The 19,327-nt window shown below is 43.5% G+C and overlaps 1 protein-coding gene across 4 annotated transcripts in view; it reads left to right on the top strand.

Moving 5' to 3' along the window:
* Window positions 1–2,800: 2,800 nt before the first annotated feature.
* MSRB3 (methionine sulfoxide reductase B3) overlaps window positions 2,801–19,327 on the top strand; it is a 63,840-nt gene continuing 47,313 nt past the window's right edge. Inside the window, exons 1-2 of one of the 4 annotated variants that reach the window (XM_033163565.1) lie at window positions 2,866–2,990; window positions 17,445–17,588. In XM_033163565.1, coding sequence (XP_033019456.1) covers window positions 17,477–17,588 — 112 coding nt within the window. In that variant the 5' untranslated portion in view covers window positions 2,866–2,990; window positions 17,445–17,476. Of the gene's footprint in view, window positions 2,991–17,444; window positions 17,589–19,327 lie in introns of those variants that run through there. The other 3 variants (XM_033163569.1, XM_033163567.1, XM_033163566.1) reach the window with 3 other exon arrangements.

Below are 19,327 nucleotides of genomic sequence, written 5' to 3'. Positions count from 1 at the left end.
TATATACATATACAAATATGTACAATATATATGTATATGTATTATATGTATATAATCAGATTTTGCTGTATTTGTGCATCATAGTGATTTATTGAGCTGAGTAACCATCTTGTGACCTGTTGCAAGTGTGAATGTAAAATTTAGTTGTGGCAGTTTAAAAGGTTGCCTTTTGATGCAGTTGCATCATTCTTGCTTCTAAACTATTTGTAAACACACTGTACATTTATTATAGTAATCTGTACTATTATGCAGCTTATTTTACCTTTAAAATGTTGACCAATATTCCTCCCTGCAAGACAGATGGGAATGTGTATAATACCTTGGACATTTGAGAAAAATCAGATGTTTGTAATTTGTCCTGTAAAAACACAAAAGCAAAACTAAACTAATTAAAGATTTATTAGGGCTTTTTACACATGTGTCAGTTTTTGTGACATTCTGGGGCTTATGACAGCTCTTGTATACTTTTTTGGGGGTGGAAGAAGGCATGGAAGAGGGTTCAATATAGACTGCAGCACAAAAAGCCACACTATACCACATTCCACATAAACAGTGTTTTTCATGCTGCCAGTTTCTGCTAACAGTACTGAAAAATGGAGAGCCTTGGTTTGACACCAACTCCAAGTTAGATACCATTGGTACATTATGTGGCTTGCCATCATAATTCCATAAATATGTGTGCTTATAAAAGGTTGTGAGATAACTATTACATACAAAAATGCAATTGCAAGAGAACCTGTTTGGTTCCAGCCATTCATTTAAACCTTCTTTGTATAGTGAGTGGAAAAGACAAGTTTAGAAGAAGCTCAACTCCTTGTTTACAAGAAGCAAAATGGAGAAAGTATAGGAACACAACAAAAGGCATTCGTTATTTTAAAGATTCTTCCATACTCTATAAAGACTCCAAACTTCCTGCTTTTATCAGTTGCCTTTATGAAAACTCTGTTGGGTGAACCTGGAAAGCATAGTACATGCCTACTGCCATTCAGAGACCTTGATGCGCTGCTGCTGGGAGTTCATGCTCCCAGTGTCTCTTGGTGCTGGTCTTTTCTTTTAAAAGCAGTGCTTTTTAATGTGAGCTTTTTCTAGCCTTATGATTCACTCTGCCAAATGCACCAAAGCTGAACAGCAGTGAGCCCTTTGAATTCTAAAAGCATTTATGTATCTTTGTGAAATCTTTTAAAGTAGTACTTCTTTATTTCTTCCATCAGGTTTTATGAGAGGAAAAACAATGCATTTGTTTATGTTGATGCTTTTGTTTTAAGTCATTTCAGCATCTGAGGGAGTAGACTCTAGAAGCTCATGTCCCTGAAGGAAGCTGGAAGTTCCTATTTTAATAAGCTGCAGACTAATCCAGTTCTGCCCTTAAAAACCTTTTTATTGTGCCGTCTTGAAGCGTAGTATGTCCCGGTAATTGTGGTAACCTTTGCCAGGAAATCCATCATCACTACTCCACGCTGGTCCCAAAAGATAGTGAGCATGACCTTGCCCACTGATGGCTGGACACGTGCCTCCTTTGGAGGTGGTGAGGCAGAGTGCTTCCATTGTTTGGACTGTGATTTAGTCTCTGGGTCATAATGATGGACCCATGTTTCCTCCTGAGTAATTAGTCCGGCGAAGAAGTCATGGTTTTCGTGAAACATGGCCAAAAGAGCCCATGAGCATGTGACTTGTTCCTGCTTATGGAAAGGCGTCAGCAGCCGGGGAACCCAGTGTGTGGACACCTTTCCCATGTGCAAATGGTCATGGATGATTTTTTTCTACAGAGCCCACACTGATCTTGACAACTGCAGCTAGTTGGCAAACAGTTATGTGGTGATCCTCCACTTGCCGGTTGGTGTCTTCATCAATGACGGACTGTGGTCGCCCAGGAATGGGAGCCGTTCCACTGAAGTCCAACCACACTTGAACTGACAATTGCTGTGCTTGATTATGTCATACGATGGAGCATCCTCCCTATAAGTCCCTTTCATCTCATTGAACGTCTCCCATGGTGTGCACCCTACTGGAAGTGGATCAGGGGAAATATTTAATGAGCGACCCTCATATTTTTAAAAAAGTAGTCTGACTTACCTACCTTATGCCTCATAGTAGATGCTGAAGAAAGGCAAATGGAAAGGTAGCTAGTGCCTGAGTTTGCTTCCACCCCCCACCCCCACCCCCAACCAGTAGATGCTGAAGAAAGGCAAAATGGAAATGTAGCTAGTGCCTGAGTTTGCTTCCACCCCCCACCTCCCTCCCAGACCAGTTCCTTCTCCTTTTGCATCGTGTCTTTTAGGCTGTGATCCTGGGGCGGGAGGGGGGGGTTGCGGATTGCTTTTTTTTCACAGATCTCTCTACAAGCCCGTCTTACTTGTTTTGGGCTTGGAGAAGCTGGCTGGAGGAGAAAAAAAGCCAATAAAATAAAACGCCCTGCTTGCAGCAGAGCTCTCAAAACGCATATTGGCCAAATTCCAAGGGGAAGCAGAGCGATAGGGACCCATCATCATCACCCGGGGACTTAATTTTGCGGGGCGTCAGGATTTCGCCTCCCCGGGAGCATGGGGGGCGGATTGAAGCTCACCCCGAGCTGCCTTCCTTTCTTTAGAGAAAGTAAACTACAACGCAGTAAAACCACAGCCCCTGTTTATCCTCAAGGCAGGGGAGTTGCTCGGCTGACCCCCTCGGCCGGCTTCTCCCCGGCTCGCACTCTCTATGCTCATATTTGGAGTTGCCTGGGCAGCCGGTGCCCAGGAATTTCCCGTCATGCCTCTTCGAGAGGCGGCTGGGCCTGTCATTTCGCCGGACCGTAGGCGGGCGGCGTAGTAGCTGAGAGGGAGGGGGAGACGGTGCCTTCAGCCCCGGCTGCTGCTGCTGCTGCTGTTTCTCCTCCTCCTCCTCCTTGTTCTTCCCGCGTTTACTTTCCGCCTCGCCGCCCTCCATGCGCGCGGAGTTTCCCTCGCTGCTGCTCAACTTGTCTTGCCTTGTGGCGGCCGCTGCGCCGGTGGCAGGTAAGGGAGACGTCGTCGCCCGTCATTGCTGCAGACCGGGCAGCCTGCCTGCCTGCCCTGCCTGCCTCCGTTAGGATTTCTAGAGCTTTCCATCCCGGCCCCGCTCTCTCGAACCCCACCCCACCCCGACCCCGACCCCGACCCCACACAACAACCTTAAAAGTCTAAGAAAAGGAGGCTATTTCATCCCTTCCTGAAGCCCAGGCATGTCTACTCGGAAGTAAGACCCCGCTTTCAGTGGCACTTGTTCCCAGGTAAGTGGGCACCGCAAGCCTAGGAGTCATAACTCCTAAGGGCTGAGGTCCCTTCGCCTCCCCCCCCCATAAAATAGGATATTTGAGGTCACCCCCCCCCAAAAAAAGTTGATAGGCATTGCCAGTCAAATGGTTCATGTGAATTGTTATCGATTTTGTGACGGGCGGGGCTCACTCCCCGCCCCCAATATTTTGAACAAGTTGGCACCCCGACTCCTAGACTGCAGCCCACTTAACCTGGGAGCAGGTGCCATAGAAACTAATGGAATTTTCCTGAGAGTTAAAAACAACAACAACAATCCATGCACACAAATGTCTTCGGAGTGGACACTGTTCTTATCTGAAAGCAAAAGTCTTTACTTTTTGTCTAAGGGGGGTTAAGAAGGTCATCTTAGTAATTGTGGCCATAAAACCAAGGGTTAAATATAGAGAAAGGATGTAAGTAAAGGTTGCCTTGCTTGGAGGATCGCAGAAAGGCCCTTCTCACCTAGTATAATGTTTCCAATGGCGGGTAGCCATATCACGGCCTCTGGAAGCTCCTGACAGGAGCATGACGTACAAAAATCTGCATGTTGTGTATGTGCAGTTAGCCAACTTTAGCTTCAGGATTTAATGATCTTGTGGTGTGGTGTCCTCTTTACATAGCGGTGTGTGTTGCAAACTGTGTTAAACCAGCCCCAGCTGCATTTAGGGACCCTGCTCCTCATTCTGGGTGGCATTCTGACTTCTGTCTCAAAGTCCTGCCTGGGCGGCAGCACTGCTTATATAGCAACAAAATCCAAAGTGTACTGTACGTACTTTATTTGGTTTGCTTTTGGCACCTGCAGTAGGCTGGAGGGTAATGGGAGGGGGGAACCTTCACCTGTATAATACAGGGTTGCCTCTGGATCCTCTTTGTAAGGATCCTGTATTGGAGGAATTTTCTCATTTTGGGTGTAATAATTCCCAAACCAAATAGTGTTCTAAAGGGGAAGTTATTTAATGGTCCAAAGTGAACTTATGACTCGTGAATAGAAATAAAGCTGTTGGCAACTTTCTGGACTCTTGAGAATGTATGTCCTAACTGGCCATGGAATGATGGAATGCTAGATATAAGTCACATCCTATTGTGGGTTTACTCTTTGTTTAAATGCTGTGGAACCACGATGCACAGGTGAAATAATTTCAGTCTCTGTACACAAAGTGCAGAATAGATACAGAGGACCAGGAGGAGCTCCTTTTTTGAATTCATAAATGAGGGTTAATACCTTACACACAGAGCTATGCACATATAAACAGATAAATGAATCCTTGCACACAGAAAAAAAGCAGACAAGCAATCTTTTATCAGCTAATTACTTTGAAGGTTGTGGGACTTCAGATTGTAAAACTTCCCTTTCTAGTTGCTGATATTGAATCCTCTCACAAAAAATAATAGCATGACGTAGAACAGAAAGAGGAAGGCTAAGATACACAATATATTAGAGTTAGCAAAGTTAACGGACAAACTGCGTGAAAAGGTAAATAGTAATTTTGAAAAAGAATGGGAACCCTTTACCATATATTTGCAGAAACAAAAAACAAAAACAAAACATGAACTTGTTGACATGATTTAAATCAACATTTACAATTTTATTTATAGAGAACAAGAAGTATAACAATATGATAACATAATATACAAATAGCAGAATACTGGAAAGAATTTTTGATTTTGTTTTGACTATGGCAGACCAACACGGCTACCCACCTGTAAATAGCAGAAAGTTTCATTTGATGTAATAAACCAGAAATGGAAGCTGAGAGAAATCAACAGGGAGGGGGGAAATTGGAAAATGAATGTTTTGTAATGATATTGGATATTTGTTACAAGAAAATAAAATCAATAAAAATTATTTTTTTAAAAAAGATACACAATATATTAACATTTAGGTATTTTTCTAAAGTTTATTGTAAGATGGAAACAAGGATGTAAATTAGTGGTGTGAAAAAGTATTCTATCTTGGAATAAGATCAGAAAGATGCTTTATTCTACATTGTGAGGCACTTTTTTGTTGTTCGTCTCCCAGAATCTTGGGCAGGCATTCAAAGCTGCAAGGTATTCTAACAGATATTGCCTCCTAGTGTCCTGCCACCTCCTTTGCTTAGTCAGTTGGAATTCAGTGAAAGGACTCTGCTTTCTGAACAGTGTTGACAATTCAGGGATTCCCTTGTGCCTATCAGCTAAGCCATGTCAAGGAATCCCAATTCCTTTGGATGATGTCACTTGACATAGTTCTCTGTTTATGGAATGCCTCCCTGGTGAGATGCATCTGTCTCACTCATTATTAACTTTCAGGAGGAATTTTAAAACTTTCCTGTTTATGCAGGCATTTGATTGCAGTAATATACTTGGCAACCTTGAAATGATTAGCTCTGAGGATAAGTGACTTTCATTTTAAAAAATGTTTTTAATTTCTTAAAAGTTATAATTCCTATTCAGTTTTTGAATGCTGATTTCTTATTTCTTATTCTTAAATACATTCCGGTGTTCCTTCAATGTACATTGGAATTAGTAGTAGCATACTGCTCACAAGATTACATAGATAGAATGACGTGTGCCTTGCCCATATTCTAGCTCAGGGTGGCCCATCTTTTCATCCCAAGTGGGCAGCAAGAGTGCTTTTACACATAACCTGCAAGTTTCACACTTCTTTTTTATGCGGGGATGGGGGTGGGGAGCAAGGTCAGAGTTTGATGCCCCCACACCAGCCCTTGCACTGCCTTTGCAAAGCCAGCTCAGCAAGGCACAGGGCTTTGGGAAGGAGGTATGAGGCTCTGGCAGGATCCTTGAGCCCTTCTACCTCTTTCCCAAAGCTGGGAAAAGTGCTAACTAGGCTTTCAGAAGGAGGCAGGAAGATCCTAGGGCCCTTATTCCTCCTTCCCAAAACCCAATGCATTGCTTCCCTGGCTTGGGGAATTATACATCTGTAAGGTGACAGTTGCATAGAATAAATTAGGGGAGGAATGAAGCTTTTTGTATATCAGTAGAATATAAACAAGTGATGAATACAAATCTGTAGTGTACCAATAGAGTATCAGGAACTCTATCAGCCAACCCCAGCCAACCCCAGTGGGTTCACCACCCAAGCAAGCCTTCCTTACCAAAGGAAACTGGGATTGCACTTTTAGGGCCCATTGGCAGCAGCATCTCTACCTGCTCCACAACTGATGCCACATTTGTTCTTAGTTGTGGGGCAGGTGAGTGTGGGTTTTGGGAAATGGCCTCTCAGACCAAACTGAGACCAGTGCTGGGTCTAATTATGCCCATTGGCTGGAGGTTCTCCATGCCTGGTTTAGCTCACGATCTACTGTATAATAGTGAATCCACCCACATTGTGGCATAGTGCAGATCACTTTGATTCCAACCTAGTGCTGAGAATTTCTACTTGCTTGCTGACTCACTGCTGTTTCTTATGGGACGCTTTTCTGTGCTTACTTTTATAGTTCTGTCCTAATGCCTAGAGTGTAGTTTCCTTCTTTGTATTGTTGTTGTTGGAGTTTGCCAAGAAATGTGAGCAAGAGAGCCCTTCAAGGCTTTTTCCCCAACAGAATTTCCATGTGACTATTAAACTTAAACATTTGTTCCTATATTGTTTTAAAGGTTTACTGCTCTTGAGATTATATTTGGTTTAACGATATTTATTTCTGCACTTGATATAAAAGTATCAGATGTCCATGTCCTAATGGCAACCTATGAAAACATAATTAAAGATTTGATAAAGCTAGGTGAAGTAGACTCTATGTCATAAAAGCTTATGCCACAATTCATTTGTTAGTGTTTACGGTGCAACATGACTTCTTGTTAATAATTGTACGTCTCTCTTATCTATCTTAACTATTAGTTTCCCCAGGGTACAATATCTGTCTGCTTATATAAGAGGGAAAGGTTTGCGTTGGGCTTTTTATTCTGAACTGACAAAAGACCTCAAATACTCTTATTGAACTTTCCCTTGAGTTGAAGGTTAGAGAGATGGTGAATTGGAGCAGACAGCTTCAGTATCTGCTGTTTTAGTATTTGTTGTAGCATAACCACACCTAAATATCAGAACGTAAATCCTTACAGCCAAAGAGTGCCACCAAATGCAGTCTGTCTATTTCAGGCATAGGCAAACTCAGCCCTCCAGAAGTTTTGGGACTACAACTCCCATCATCCCTAGCTAACAGGACCAATGGGTCAAGGATGATGGGAGTTGTAGTCCCAAAACATCTGGAGAGCTGCGTTTGCCTATGCCTGGTCTATTTACTGCCCCTGGTTATTCAGGACTGTTCATATCAGCAACACCCTTTGGTTCTGTTATATACTGTTCATCTACAATCTTTCAAATGTTGCTATCCATCTTAATATCATGGTTATTTACAGTTATGTAAGTTTTATAAATTGGTTAAACTTAAAAATCAGGTTTAGCTGAATTAGGGGGAATGTTTGTGTGGGAGTGTTTAAATTGGCTTTATTCTAATCTTGTTTTAAGATGGCAAGGAATCAGATTAAACTAAGCCAACTAAGGCGATTTTAAAGGAGAATAGGTGTCTCCACTAACTGGATTTTCACCTATTTAATTAAATAAGATTTCAAAAAGATTTTTGTTCAAACTAGGCCAGAATCATTCCTTTAAACAGAGAATTGGCTCATGCATTGAGTGTTTAAAAGCAGATCTGCAGTACAGCAGAAAATAGATCTTGCCTGGCAATGTAGCAGCCTTTTCTGGCACGTAGAGTTTACCAAGGCACTAGTTTAATCTACTGCATCCAGAAATGCTTAACTGAGCACCTGTGCCATCTGTAGCCCTCCACTGGAGGGAAGACCCTGGAATCATGGGCCCTGGAACTTTGACTATAAGATCAGTTTTCAGAGACAAGGAGAGACTAATATAATTACCCCCAGGAATGTACTGTATATTCTGGTGTATAAGACTACTTTTTAATCCAGGAAAATCTTCTCAAAAGTTGGGGGTCGTCATATACCTATGCTGGGTGGAGAATCTGCGGTCGAGCATATCTCAAACTCTATATTTTAACTGGAAAAGTTGGGGGTCGTCTTATACGCCGGAAAATACGGTATATCTTTTTTGTGCACATTTCTGGGAATTGCCTTCTAATTCTAGATCCATTCTCTGTGACAGAGGTGGTGATCCATTTTCGGTCTGAGGGCCATATTTCCTCATAGGCAGCCACATACTAGTGGTGGGCAGGGCCCAGAGTCAACAATTCTACTCTTCTACTGGATTCTACTCTTACCTTTGTCCAGTAGGCTATATTAAAAAGGTAAAGGTACCCCTGACCATTAGGTCCAGTTGTGGACAACTCTGGTTGCGCGCTCATCTCGCTCTATAGGCCGAGGGAGCAGGCATTTGACTGCAGACAGCTTCCGGGTCATGTGGCCAGCATAACTAAGCCGCTTCTGGCGAACCAGAGCAGCGCACAGAAATGCTGTTTACCTTCCCGCCGGAGCGGTACCTATTTATCTACTTGCATTTGACGTGCTTTCGAACTGCTAGGTGGGCAGGAGGTGGGACCAAGCAACGGGAGCTCACCCCATTGCGGGGATTCGAACTACTGACTTTCTGATCGGCAAGCCCTGGGCTCTGTGGTTTAGACCACAGCACCACTCACGTCCCCCAAGGCTATATTACAGCTACCCAAAAGTCAGACATTTCTACACCCTGACCCACCACCTTCAACAACTCTCTCCATCCAAACAAGCAAGAAGTATTTTTTATCACAGTTCAGTAACACATTCCAGTCAGGAAAAGCACCTGAGGAGGGTGCAGAGCAGGACCAGTGATGGGTATCACCTGGGGAGAATCTTCAGGAAAGATAGAGGTGCATAGAGGGCCACATTTGTATCCCAGGCTGGTTATTCCCCACCTGAGCTCTATTACAACACTAGAAGATAGATAGATAGATATTTATTATTATGGCCATTGGCCCATCACGCATGATTTTTCAAACAACACTACAACACTAGAATGTGCTCACTGCACTTTCTTGGGCATCATCCTTGATCTTTGAAAATTTCCTACACTAAATCCTACTCTTGTCCAGGAGCCAAATGCCTTATCAACAGGATGCCTATGGATCCCTATGCATTGCCTGACCTCATTTTATGAGTCACCATAGCCCTGCTTGATCCTCTAGTGTGTATTACCCTTTGCATACTATGACTCTGGCACCTACCGGTATATTCATTTTCCATACTGTCTACTGGATGAGTTGGTCTTTTTATATATTCTGCCAAGAGTATGGAATGCTCCCTTTTCCTAACTAACAGCAGCTATAAGCAGATGGAGCCTAGTTTCTGGGAAACACAAGGAAGTAAGTGTTCCACTGTTTTCTTATTACTTGCACATTGAGTCTAGGGGATTCCCCAGGATGGTTTTAGACTTGCCTTTTGCAAGAGTTTTAAATTGGTGTTTATTTTCCTTTATAGAGAACTACAGTGCTCATATCTTCTTGCAAGGAAAACGCAGCTATGCTAAATCTTCAGATCAATAGCTGTGCAAGTGTCCACCGTCATTTGGTTGTTCCACTGACACCAGCTGGACTTTTGTAATGAGTGCAATAACAAAGCAGAATTTACTGTTCAGTCCTTGTCATCAGTCTGACCCTTTTAAAAACACAGCAATTTCAAATAAAAGTGGGGAACTACTAAGATACCCCCAACAATTCCAGGCCTGTACTAATATTATAAAAATATAATTACCATTTGAATCTGGCAGTTGTGGCAAGTGCTTGTATATCTATTTACAACAAACACTCAAATAATAAAAAAATAGATGATGATGATAATAATAATAATAATAATAATAATAATAATAATAAAAATAAATGATAGTATTTGATTAATGCCTATACATGGGTGAGATGTTAAGAGGTTTGCATTCCCTGTCTGGAATGCAATAATAAAAATGACACTTCATTATATGTTGTGTTCTTTGGTGATTGGGCTGGGCTACAGAGGCCACAGAAAACTGAGAATTTGGGAATTGGTTTGTGCCTCTATCATAAATGGAATGCCTGTACCGGTATATTCATGGGAAGCAGGGAAAGGGGTTTAAAAGACTCAGTACCGGTAATTCAATTTGGTATTTAAATTTTGCGACTTCATTTTGTTTCCAGTATTTTCTTCTTCTTTTTAAATGCACAGTTGTGTTGCTTTTTTCCTCCTCCTAAATTCAGACTTGGCTGGAGTTTAGTCATTATGTAGGACAAGGGAGGATATGAAATCAGTAATTCAGCTTTAATAATACCCCACAAAAGCTTCCATGACATAAGGGGAAGAGTTTTTCTCTTTCATGGTCACAGGCTGAACTTTTGTGACACATAGTGAAAATCATTAGAAGGTAAAAAAACAAACAAGTTTTTTTTTTTAATATACTTGAGTTCAGTGAACAGTTTAAATCTCACTATGGCATACATTTTTACTTATAATGTCTGATGAAAATGGTATTTTATACATTATTAAAGAAAATGAGAAGTCCATGATTGCTACCAAAATGACTTTTGTAGTTACTGCCTTAAGTGTGTAAATTGTTCTTTATGTAATTTTCACTATAGTCATGAAATTGTTAGGTGCCCTGAGGCAAGCTGTTATCTCTTAGGCTCTGCAGTAAGAGGGTAATATTACTGACTACTTGTAAGGTAAAGGTAAAGGTACCCCTGACTGTTAGGTCCAGTCGCAGATGACTCTGGGGTTGCGCGCTCCTCTCGCTCTATAGGCCGAGGGAGCTGGCGTTTGTCCGCAGACAGATTCCGGGTCATGTGGCTAGCATGACTAAGCCGCTTTTGGCGAACCAGAGCAGCGTACGGAAACACCGTTTACCTTCCCACCAGAGTGGTACCTATTTATCTATTTGCATTTGACGTGTTTTTGAGTTGCTAGGTGGGCAGGAGCTGGGACCGAGCAACGGGAGCTCACTACGTTGAGGGGATTCGAACCACTGACCTTCTGATCAGCAAACCCAAGAGGCTCAGTGGTTTAGACCACAGCACCACCCACGTCCCTACCTGTAAGGTAGGGTTGTTGTAAGGGTTACTAAGATCACAAGTACATAAAGCACTCTGAATGAACTCTAAAGAGCTATATAAATGCTAAGTGTTAGCATCATCTAGATTTTTAATGCAGTAATTTAACATAGATGTGGCTGCTGCTTATGGTTCTGCACCTACAATTCTGATGGTTTAAAAATGTTTTCTTTGTGTGGGTATTTTATGGGCTATTGACTCCCAATACGTTGTATCAGCAATTTCATTGACATTAAGAATTTACTACAGCTTTGAGTGACGTGTCAGTTCTCTGCTGTGCTAATGGCTTGTTAAGAAAGACATCTAACGACTTAGAACTGAACACAAGCCATTTCTATTCTAAGAAGCAATTATGTATGCTGACACAGCATATGCTATTGAAACAGCCGTTCTTACATGTTGTTCCAGCTAACTGTGTATTTCATCTTATAACTACTAAATGTTCAGGTGGACTTAACTGCATGTATAAGTAATAGGGGGGAAACCCAGCTTGGTGACATTGTGTCCCCCCCCCCATTTAATGCAGCCACCTACTTTAAAGCAAGTTCTTCAGTTTTAAACCTTCCATCAATTTGTTAACAAAATGTATAAATAAGGCATGACATGATAGGTTCAGCCAAAACTGACCTAGGAGGTGGAACCCTATTAACATAGGGGTGGGTATGTGGGATTACTGCAAATTGAGTTCCCCCCATGTTTCTCCATTGCAGACATTCCATTACAGTCTCAGCATTCTGGCATATCCCCTAATAATGATTTGAGTCTTCCTCTCCTTTTGCAAATGTAGCCAAAACCATATAAGCTACACACAAGAGGGAAGTATCGGCAGACTCAGGGTATCCCAAAGTACGTACAAGTACAAAAAAGCCTCCTGCTGAAACAAACCTAAAGGAGAACAACAAAGAAAACAAGTATCAACATGCTTGATACTTATGTTGTTGTTGTTGTTCAGTCGTTCAGTCGTGTCCGACTCTTCGTGACCCCATGAACCAGAGCACACCAGGCACGCCTATCCTTCACTGCCTCCCGCAGTTTGGCCAATACTTATACTAATTACAAAAAAACAAGTTATATAAAGGTTAAAGGTAATGGGACCCCTGACCATTAGGTCCAGTCGTGGCCGACTCTGGGGTTGCGGCGCTCATTTCGCGTTACTGGCTGAGGGAGCCGGCGTACAGCTTCCGGGTCATGTGGCCAGCATGACTAAGCCGCTTCTGGTGAACCATAGCAGTGCATGGAAACGCCGTTTACCTTCCCACCGAAGCGGTACCTATTTATCTACTTTCGAACTGCTAGGTGGGCAGGAACTGGGACCGAGCAACGGGAGCTCACCCCGTCACGGCGATTCGAACCGCCGACCTTCTGATCAGCAAGCCCTAGGCTCTGTGATTTAACCCACGTCCCCTCACCACCCACATCCCCTCATATAGAGGTTATTGTGGCACAATTACATTGTTGTTTCTGATTTTAAAGGAATTATTTTATTTTATATTTATTCTGGACTTCCCTGAATAAGCTATGTTTGGTGTGCCTAGTCCCCGCCCCCATTTTATAATCTCAGCAACCCTGCAGGGTAGGTTAGATAGAGTGTGTGTTACTGACCTTATATAGCCTAATGAATTTCATGGCTGAGTGAGGATTTGAACCTAATTCGCCCCTTTGCCTGTGTTAACCTTACCAATCCTTCCTGCTCCTGGTCTTTGAATAAGGCTGACAATCTCACCTGTACCTTGCTTCCTTCCCAGGATCCCCCTCCTGCCCGTTGTTGCAAAATGTCCCTGTCAATAACTCAACCAGTTTTGTTCCTCTGAAGAGTTGCTGCCTGCTGCCCATTGGTGGCCTAAGAGCCTGCTCCCACATGAGCCTGCCCACCAGGGGCGTACCCAGGATCAAAACTGGGGGGGGGGGGGGGGCAAGCCATGGTCGTTCAGGTTGTGACATTTCAGCATGGAAAAGGTGAATGAAATTATATATAATTATAGCAGTGCTTTATTACAGTAGTTATTACAATGATTTGCTTGAAAAAATTAATTTTTATTCTAGTTACATGTCTTATACTAATATCATTTTTCTTGGGTTTGAAGAAAACTTGTTCAAAACTTTCGTTTCAACCCAGGCCCTATCCACACCCATTATTAAAAAAAATAAAGGAAAAACGCACAGATTACCTGAAACAGCTGGCAGCAGGCTTGGGTATGGGCGGATGCTGCAAATGGCGCTGAGCCAGTTCAGCCCAGCCCTCTTCCTGCTATCAGCCATGCAGAGCTGCATCCCCCATATGTTGTTGGACTCCAGCTCCCATCATCCCTAATCACAGGCCACACTGGCTGGGGCTGATGGAAGCTGGGTTTTTTGCGCCCTAGGCGAGATCACCTTCTGGCGCCCCCCATCGTTCTGCATACTTCGCACATACGCAGGAGCACTCCATTGCGTCATGTGCACACACAGAAGCTGTGCTCTACTTACAGACTTTTCGGGGTGCAAACAGCACCCCGGAATGGATTGCGTCTGTAAGTAGAGGTACCACTGTATTTAAAATATTTATGCACCTGCCCAAGACAGTTTATAAGAACTAATACAAATTACTTTAAAAACTGTAATAGGCAGTACTGAAAACGATCTATGTGCAGGGGGTTAGGGAGAGGTTAATAAAGCCTAAAAAGGTCTTTAGAAGGAAAAGGATGAATGAGTAAAAGCTTATTTATTTGGCACAGAGAGCACTGCCATACTCAACTGTGAAATAAGCAGTGATGCTCCTTCCCTGCCTGCTCCACAGAGCTGTGAGTGCCATGCAGCCTGCCCTGTGCCCACTAGGCCAACCTGTTGCAGCGATGGACTCTGTTTTGTTAGCAGTGAAGTTTCATCTGCCAGTCTGGTGGGCCTCTGTAGTGTGGTCTAGTGGTTAGAGGATCAAGATGAGCAGTATTCAAAGCCACTCATAGACCCAGTCTCTTAGCCTAATCCAGGGGTCAGCAAACCTTTTCAGCAGCAAACTGTCCCTCAGACCTTGTGGGGGGCCAGACTATATTTTGAAAATAAAAAAAATCAACTAATTCCTATGCCCCACAAATAACCCAGAGATGCATTTTAAATAAAAGGACACATTCCACTCATGTAAAAACAACAAGCAGGCCCCCCAAATAACATAGAGATGCATTTTAAATAAAAGGACACATTCTAGTCATGTAAAAACACGCTGATTCCCGGACCGTCCATGGGCCAGATTTAAAGGTGATTGGGCCAGATCCAGCCCCTGGGCCTTAGTTTGCCTACCCATGGCCTAACCTCTTCTATAGGCCTGTTGCACAGATAATGGGGAAAAGAGAAATGTATGAGGAAAGATGAGATAGAAACCTAACAAATTACTAAATGCATAGGATGGAAGGGTGAACTCTCATCCTTGGCCTCAGGCAGCAAAATGTCCTGCGCTAGCCCTCAGGGGAACAGCTCAGCTGGTAGAGTAGGAGACTTTCAATCTCCGGCTTGTGGGCTTGAGCCCCATGCTGGATAAAAGATTTCTTCGTTGCAGGGGGGTACTTGGACCAACTCTACAATTCCATGAAATGCACAAGCCCCATTGATTGTCACCACCACCCCAGTTTTCACCAAAGAAAGCTTCCTTACTGCTTTCAGAAAGCAGTAGCCAAGGGAAGTGTCATGGACTGGGCCCCCTCTCTGGGTCTCTGCCTGGGGGCCAAGGAGATGGGAAAAGGGAATGAAGGGGCAGCAGACGACAGGCTGAAGACAATAAAAGGCAAGAAAGCGACGAAGGAATGAGGGGAGGGGAGAAAAGAATAGTTGAGTGAGGAAAATGGCAATGGCGCAAGAAAGGAGGTAAAGTATGATGGGTGGAGTGGAGAAGGCTGAAGGAAATATATCTGGGGCTGGGGTGGAAGAAATGGAAAGGACGCAAAGAGGAGCAGGAAAGGAGGAAGGGAAAGGGACAGAAAGCGAACGAGAATCAGGAGGAGGCTGAAGGAGACCGGCAGCGCAAAAGGAAGGGAATATGAGGAGCGAGGGGAGAGGAAAAGGGCAAGAAGGGGAAGGGGCAAAGGCATGCAGGCACCTGAGGGAGGGGCAACAGCGAGAGAGAGAGAGAGAGACGGCCGGGCGGGGAGGGAGGGAGGCGCGAGAGGGAAGAGCGAAGCCTGACGCAGCGGCGGCAGCACAGTGAACAGAGCCATCGCAGCCCGCTGCTGTGCGCGCGCAACAGGCACTCCTCCTTCGCCTTCGGGACAGGAGCTGCCTTGGGCAAGGCGGGGGGGGGCAAAGGGAGGAACTCGGGCGGCGGGGACAGCAGCCTCCTCCTTCTCCACTGCCTCCCCTTCTTCTCCACTCCTCTCCTCCCGCCTAAATGGACGCGCCGAGCAGCCCAGGCTGAGGCTCCTCTCTCCCGGCGCCGATCATTTTTGCTTCTGAGGGGGGGGGCAGCTGGCTTCTGGGGGGGCAGCTGCCCCCGCCTGCCCCCCCCCCCGGTACGCCCATGCTGCCCACTTAATACGTCTTTTGTCTGAGACCATGCTCAGTGTTCCATTGCCATTGGGAACCTGGTTAGCGCCACAGGGCTTTTTTTTGGGAAGCTCAGTTGGCTGCCTCTCATTGCTTTTCTGAAGTTCTGTTAATGCCTTTCCCCCTTACTGTTCTGAGCTGTATTTTACTTGTCCCTGTTTTTTCATATGATTATGAAAAAATTTCTGTGTTGATTAAATTATGTTTTTAACTTGTGATTGTGAGCTGCCTTAGGGACTCCACGCAGAGCCCCATGTGGATAAATTATTTTATATTCCATGCACCTGCCTGTCAATTTGACTGTTTACTCAAGGGAAATTGTGGAAAATAATAGGCGCTTTCATCACTGTAGACTTCACTTCTGCTATGCAGCTGCGATACACCAAGGCAAGATAGTGAGCCATCTGTCTTCTTTCATCCGTCACCCCAAACTTTAGACAATCAATGCCTGATTCTTGGGTTTTATGCAAGAGTCACACTTTGATGCCTTAGTATCTGTGGATTTTTAAACTTCTGGTATTACCCACTCCCCTGTTTGATGAAAGGTTGTTCCATATGTCTGGCAAAGCCTACTTTTTATTATTAAGATGGTTTGAGCATACTTATAACACCAATGCTGGCTCAACTGCACTGGCTTCCATTTATTCTAGGTCTAATTCAAAGTACCTATTTTGACACATAAAACCTTAAACGGCTCAGGATACAGTACCTCAAAAACCAACTCTCCCCATATGAACTGACCCCAACCCTGTGATCATAATCTGAGTCCCTTCTTTATGTGCCTCCTTTTTGAGAGCTTTGAGGGTGGCAACGTGAGAAAAGGCCTTTTCTGTGGTGGCTCCCTACTTGTGGAATGTTCTTCCCAGGGAAGCTTGCCTGGCGCCTTCATTATGTATCTTTAGGTGCCAGGCAAAAACTTTCATCTTCTCCTAGGCCTTTGGCTAATTAAACAATATATGGCATTTTAAGCTATATATGTGGGTGGAGTATTGTTTTTGTTTGTTACTATGTTATGTATTTTTGTGCTTTTATATTGTAAACTGCCCTGTGGTCCTCAGATGATGGGAGGTCTAGAAATTAAATGAATGAATGAATGAATGAATGAATGAAAGAAATATGTTGTGGGAAGCTCAAGCACCCTCTTTTTCTAAGCATATTTGGGCCTCTCCCCCTTTACCTCTTATTAGGTGGATGACAGTAAGTGTCAGACTCCTGAGATGAGGCAATCCTTTCTGAATTTTCAGTGAAATCCCAAATTGCATGTGTTGACTGTGTGTACCGTTACGAAGAACAGATGGATTTATTTAGTCTAGAGCATTTAATTGCTTCTTGAGTGTGAGCCAACCTACACTTTTATTCCTAACTGATATTAATCTTTTTAACTTTCAAAAGTACTATCATCTGGTTTAAGCAACAACACAAGCCATTCCTTTCGCTCACACTTTTTGCTATGCTAACCACTAGGTGGTGCTCTGCTCCTTAGCTAGTGGAAAGAACAGCATTAATCATAAATCACTAAGCAAAAGCATGCTAGAGGCCTCTCTACTCCTGGGGCACCCAATTTTTTTTTTTTTTTAATGGTAGAATACATCTTTGTTCTTTGCCTGACCTGAAGAGTGACATCACTGCCTTTCTTCCTGTTGCACTGTAGCTGCTTGACTCACAGTCTTTGACACAAGCCAGATGGCTGCAATTGGTAGGCGCACAGGCTGCCTGGTACTACAGTTGATGAAACAGAATAGGAAGACGTTTTATGATCAGCTGCGGGAGCACAATAAGACTCCAGCTTTGCTAGGTAATTACGTTTTCACTGCACACTTTTATTCCTCACGGTGAAGGTTGCTTGGGGGAAAAGATTACATTTTTATTTGTGTGTTTGGAATGCATATACCTTTGATCTTTTATTAGTCAGTAGTCTGCTCCAGAGGAATGTTGGTTGGGTTTTTTTTTTTAAGAAAGGAAACAAAAAAGCAGTTCTGCAGTCACTCGTGAAAATGACATGTTTATTTATGTTTAATGGTTCTCTCAGGCTATTCATTGTGGTACTTACCTTCTCACTCTTCCTCCCCACCTCTCCATTTAGGAACTCACAAATGTTTCATTTCCATAGCTTTCTAAGTCAGCGTTCAGCCATGTTAATTCAAGCAGGGTTTTTATTGTTATTGCTGTTGGAGGTACTTCAAACTGATTTAGTAATACATATATCGATGCTTCTTATGTAAAGGGACTGGAAGAAGCAACATGCAACTTCCCCTTTGCTCGACATAGGGGAAGTAGAAATAATCACCCTTCTTGTATATGTTTAGGGTGGCCGCATATCCTACTTTAGAGGACAGTCCTCTGAAGAAGTGGTCAAAATCCAATTTTAAGGATGAAGAAGGGACAAAAAGGGGCCCCTCAGTTAGTAGTACATGGAGAGCAGACTGCAGGCACCACAGGTCACCTGGTCACTGTAACAAGATGTATTTCGTTTAAGCTAGGAGATGCCTCTAAATTTGCATCCTAGAAAATTTCACACGAATAACATACCCTCTTCTATCCACACCTTTGGTGATGTGTAACTGGGTAACCTACATACCGGTACATTTGCATGCCTTTTACATTGCATAACTAATGTGCACGCACACACAATGCAAATGGAAAGGATTGGATCCCAAGGTTTGTGTGAGTAGAAGGCCGTTCATGCAGCAGATCTTTCCCATCTCATCCAGACCCTGTGCTCCTTGGAAAGCATCTCTGGAGCACAGACTGTAGTGTGGGGTGGGAGCTCCTGCTGTGGGGAAAGGGAATCACTGACAATTGGGAAGATACATGTTGCATGAGTGTAGTTCTGCTTTCACAAGGTGCCTTCCCTTGCATAACTTCTGGATTCAATCTCATGTTTTTCAGAACTTAAAGAGGGAGCAAAGAAGATGTAACTATCACCCACCAGGGCCTTCCTCCTACTCTTTCGATGTTGGCACACAGGTTTCTAGGCTGTTGGTGTGCCCTGGTTTAGTGTACCCATGATGCCCACAAGCCAAATGAAAATGGTGTCAATTTCCATGTTGATCCTGTTTGGCCAATTTACACACCAGGGAATTAGCATGGAAGCCATAGATGATATTTTACAAATAAGGAATTGTCCAGGTTCTTGTACGAACATCTGCGAAACTTTGCAGCCCTTTCTACTGCTTCCTGCAACTTTAGTTTACCTTCAGACTACAGGCGGATGAAGTTGTCGGCACGATGCAAAAATTAGTGCAGCTAATAAAATGTTTTATTATTGCAAACTTCTGGATATTCAAATGAACGGGAAGAGCAGAAGAGAATAGATGCAGCCTTGCACAATCTGTTTTATTGCAGCCTGCCAAATAGAGGTTTCTGGTGGATCTTTTTGGTTTGCATTGCAGAAACTTAGGAAAAGATTTTATGTTTATTTCCTAGGGTAACTGCACTTTGCCAACTCTTGTAGCAAATTTCCAGTCCCCTCAGATTAACTTTCCTCTCTGCATTCTCTTGCTCTTTGACCGAAGGCCTCAGTGCAGTGTTCAT

This window comes from Lacerta agilis, chromosome 10 (genome assembly GCF_009819535.1).
Source record: "Lacerta agilis isolate rLacAgi1 chromosome 10, rLacAgi1.pri, whole genome shotgun sequence".
NCBI lineage: Eukaryota > Metazoa > Chordata > Lepidosauria > Squamata > Lacertidae > Lacerta > Lacerta agilis.
The sequence above is the reverse complement of the archived record's forward strand: the minus strand, read 5'-3'. Positions and strand labels throughout refer to the sequence as shown.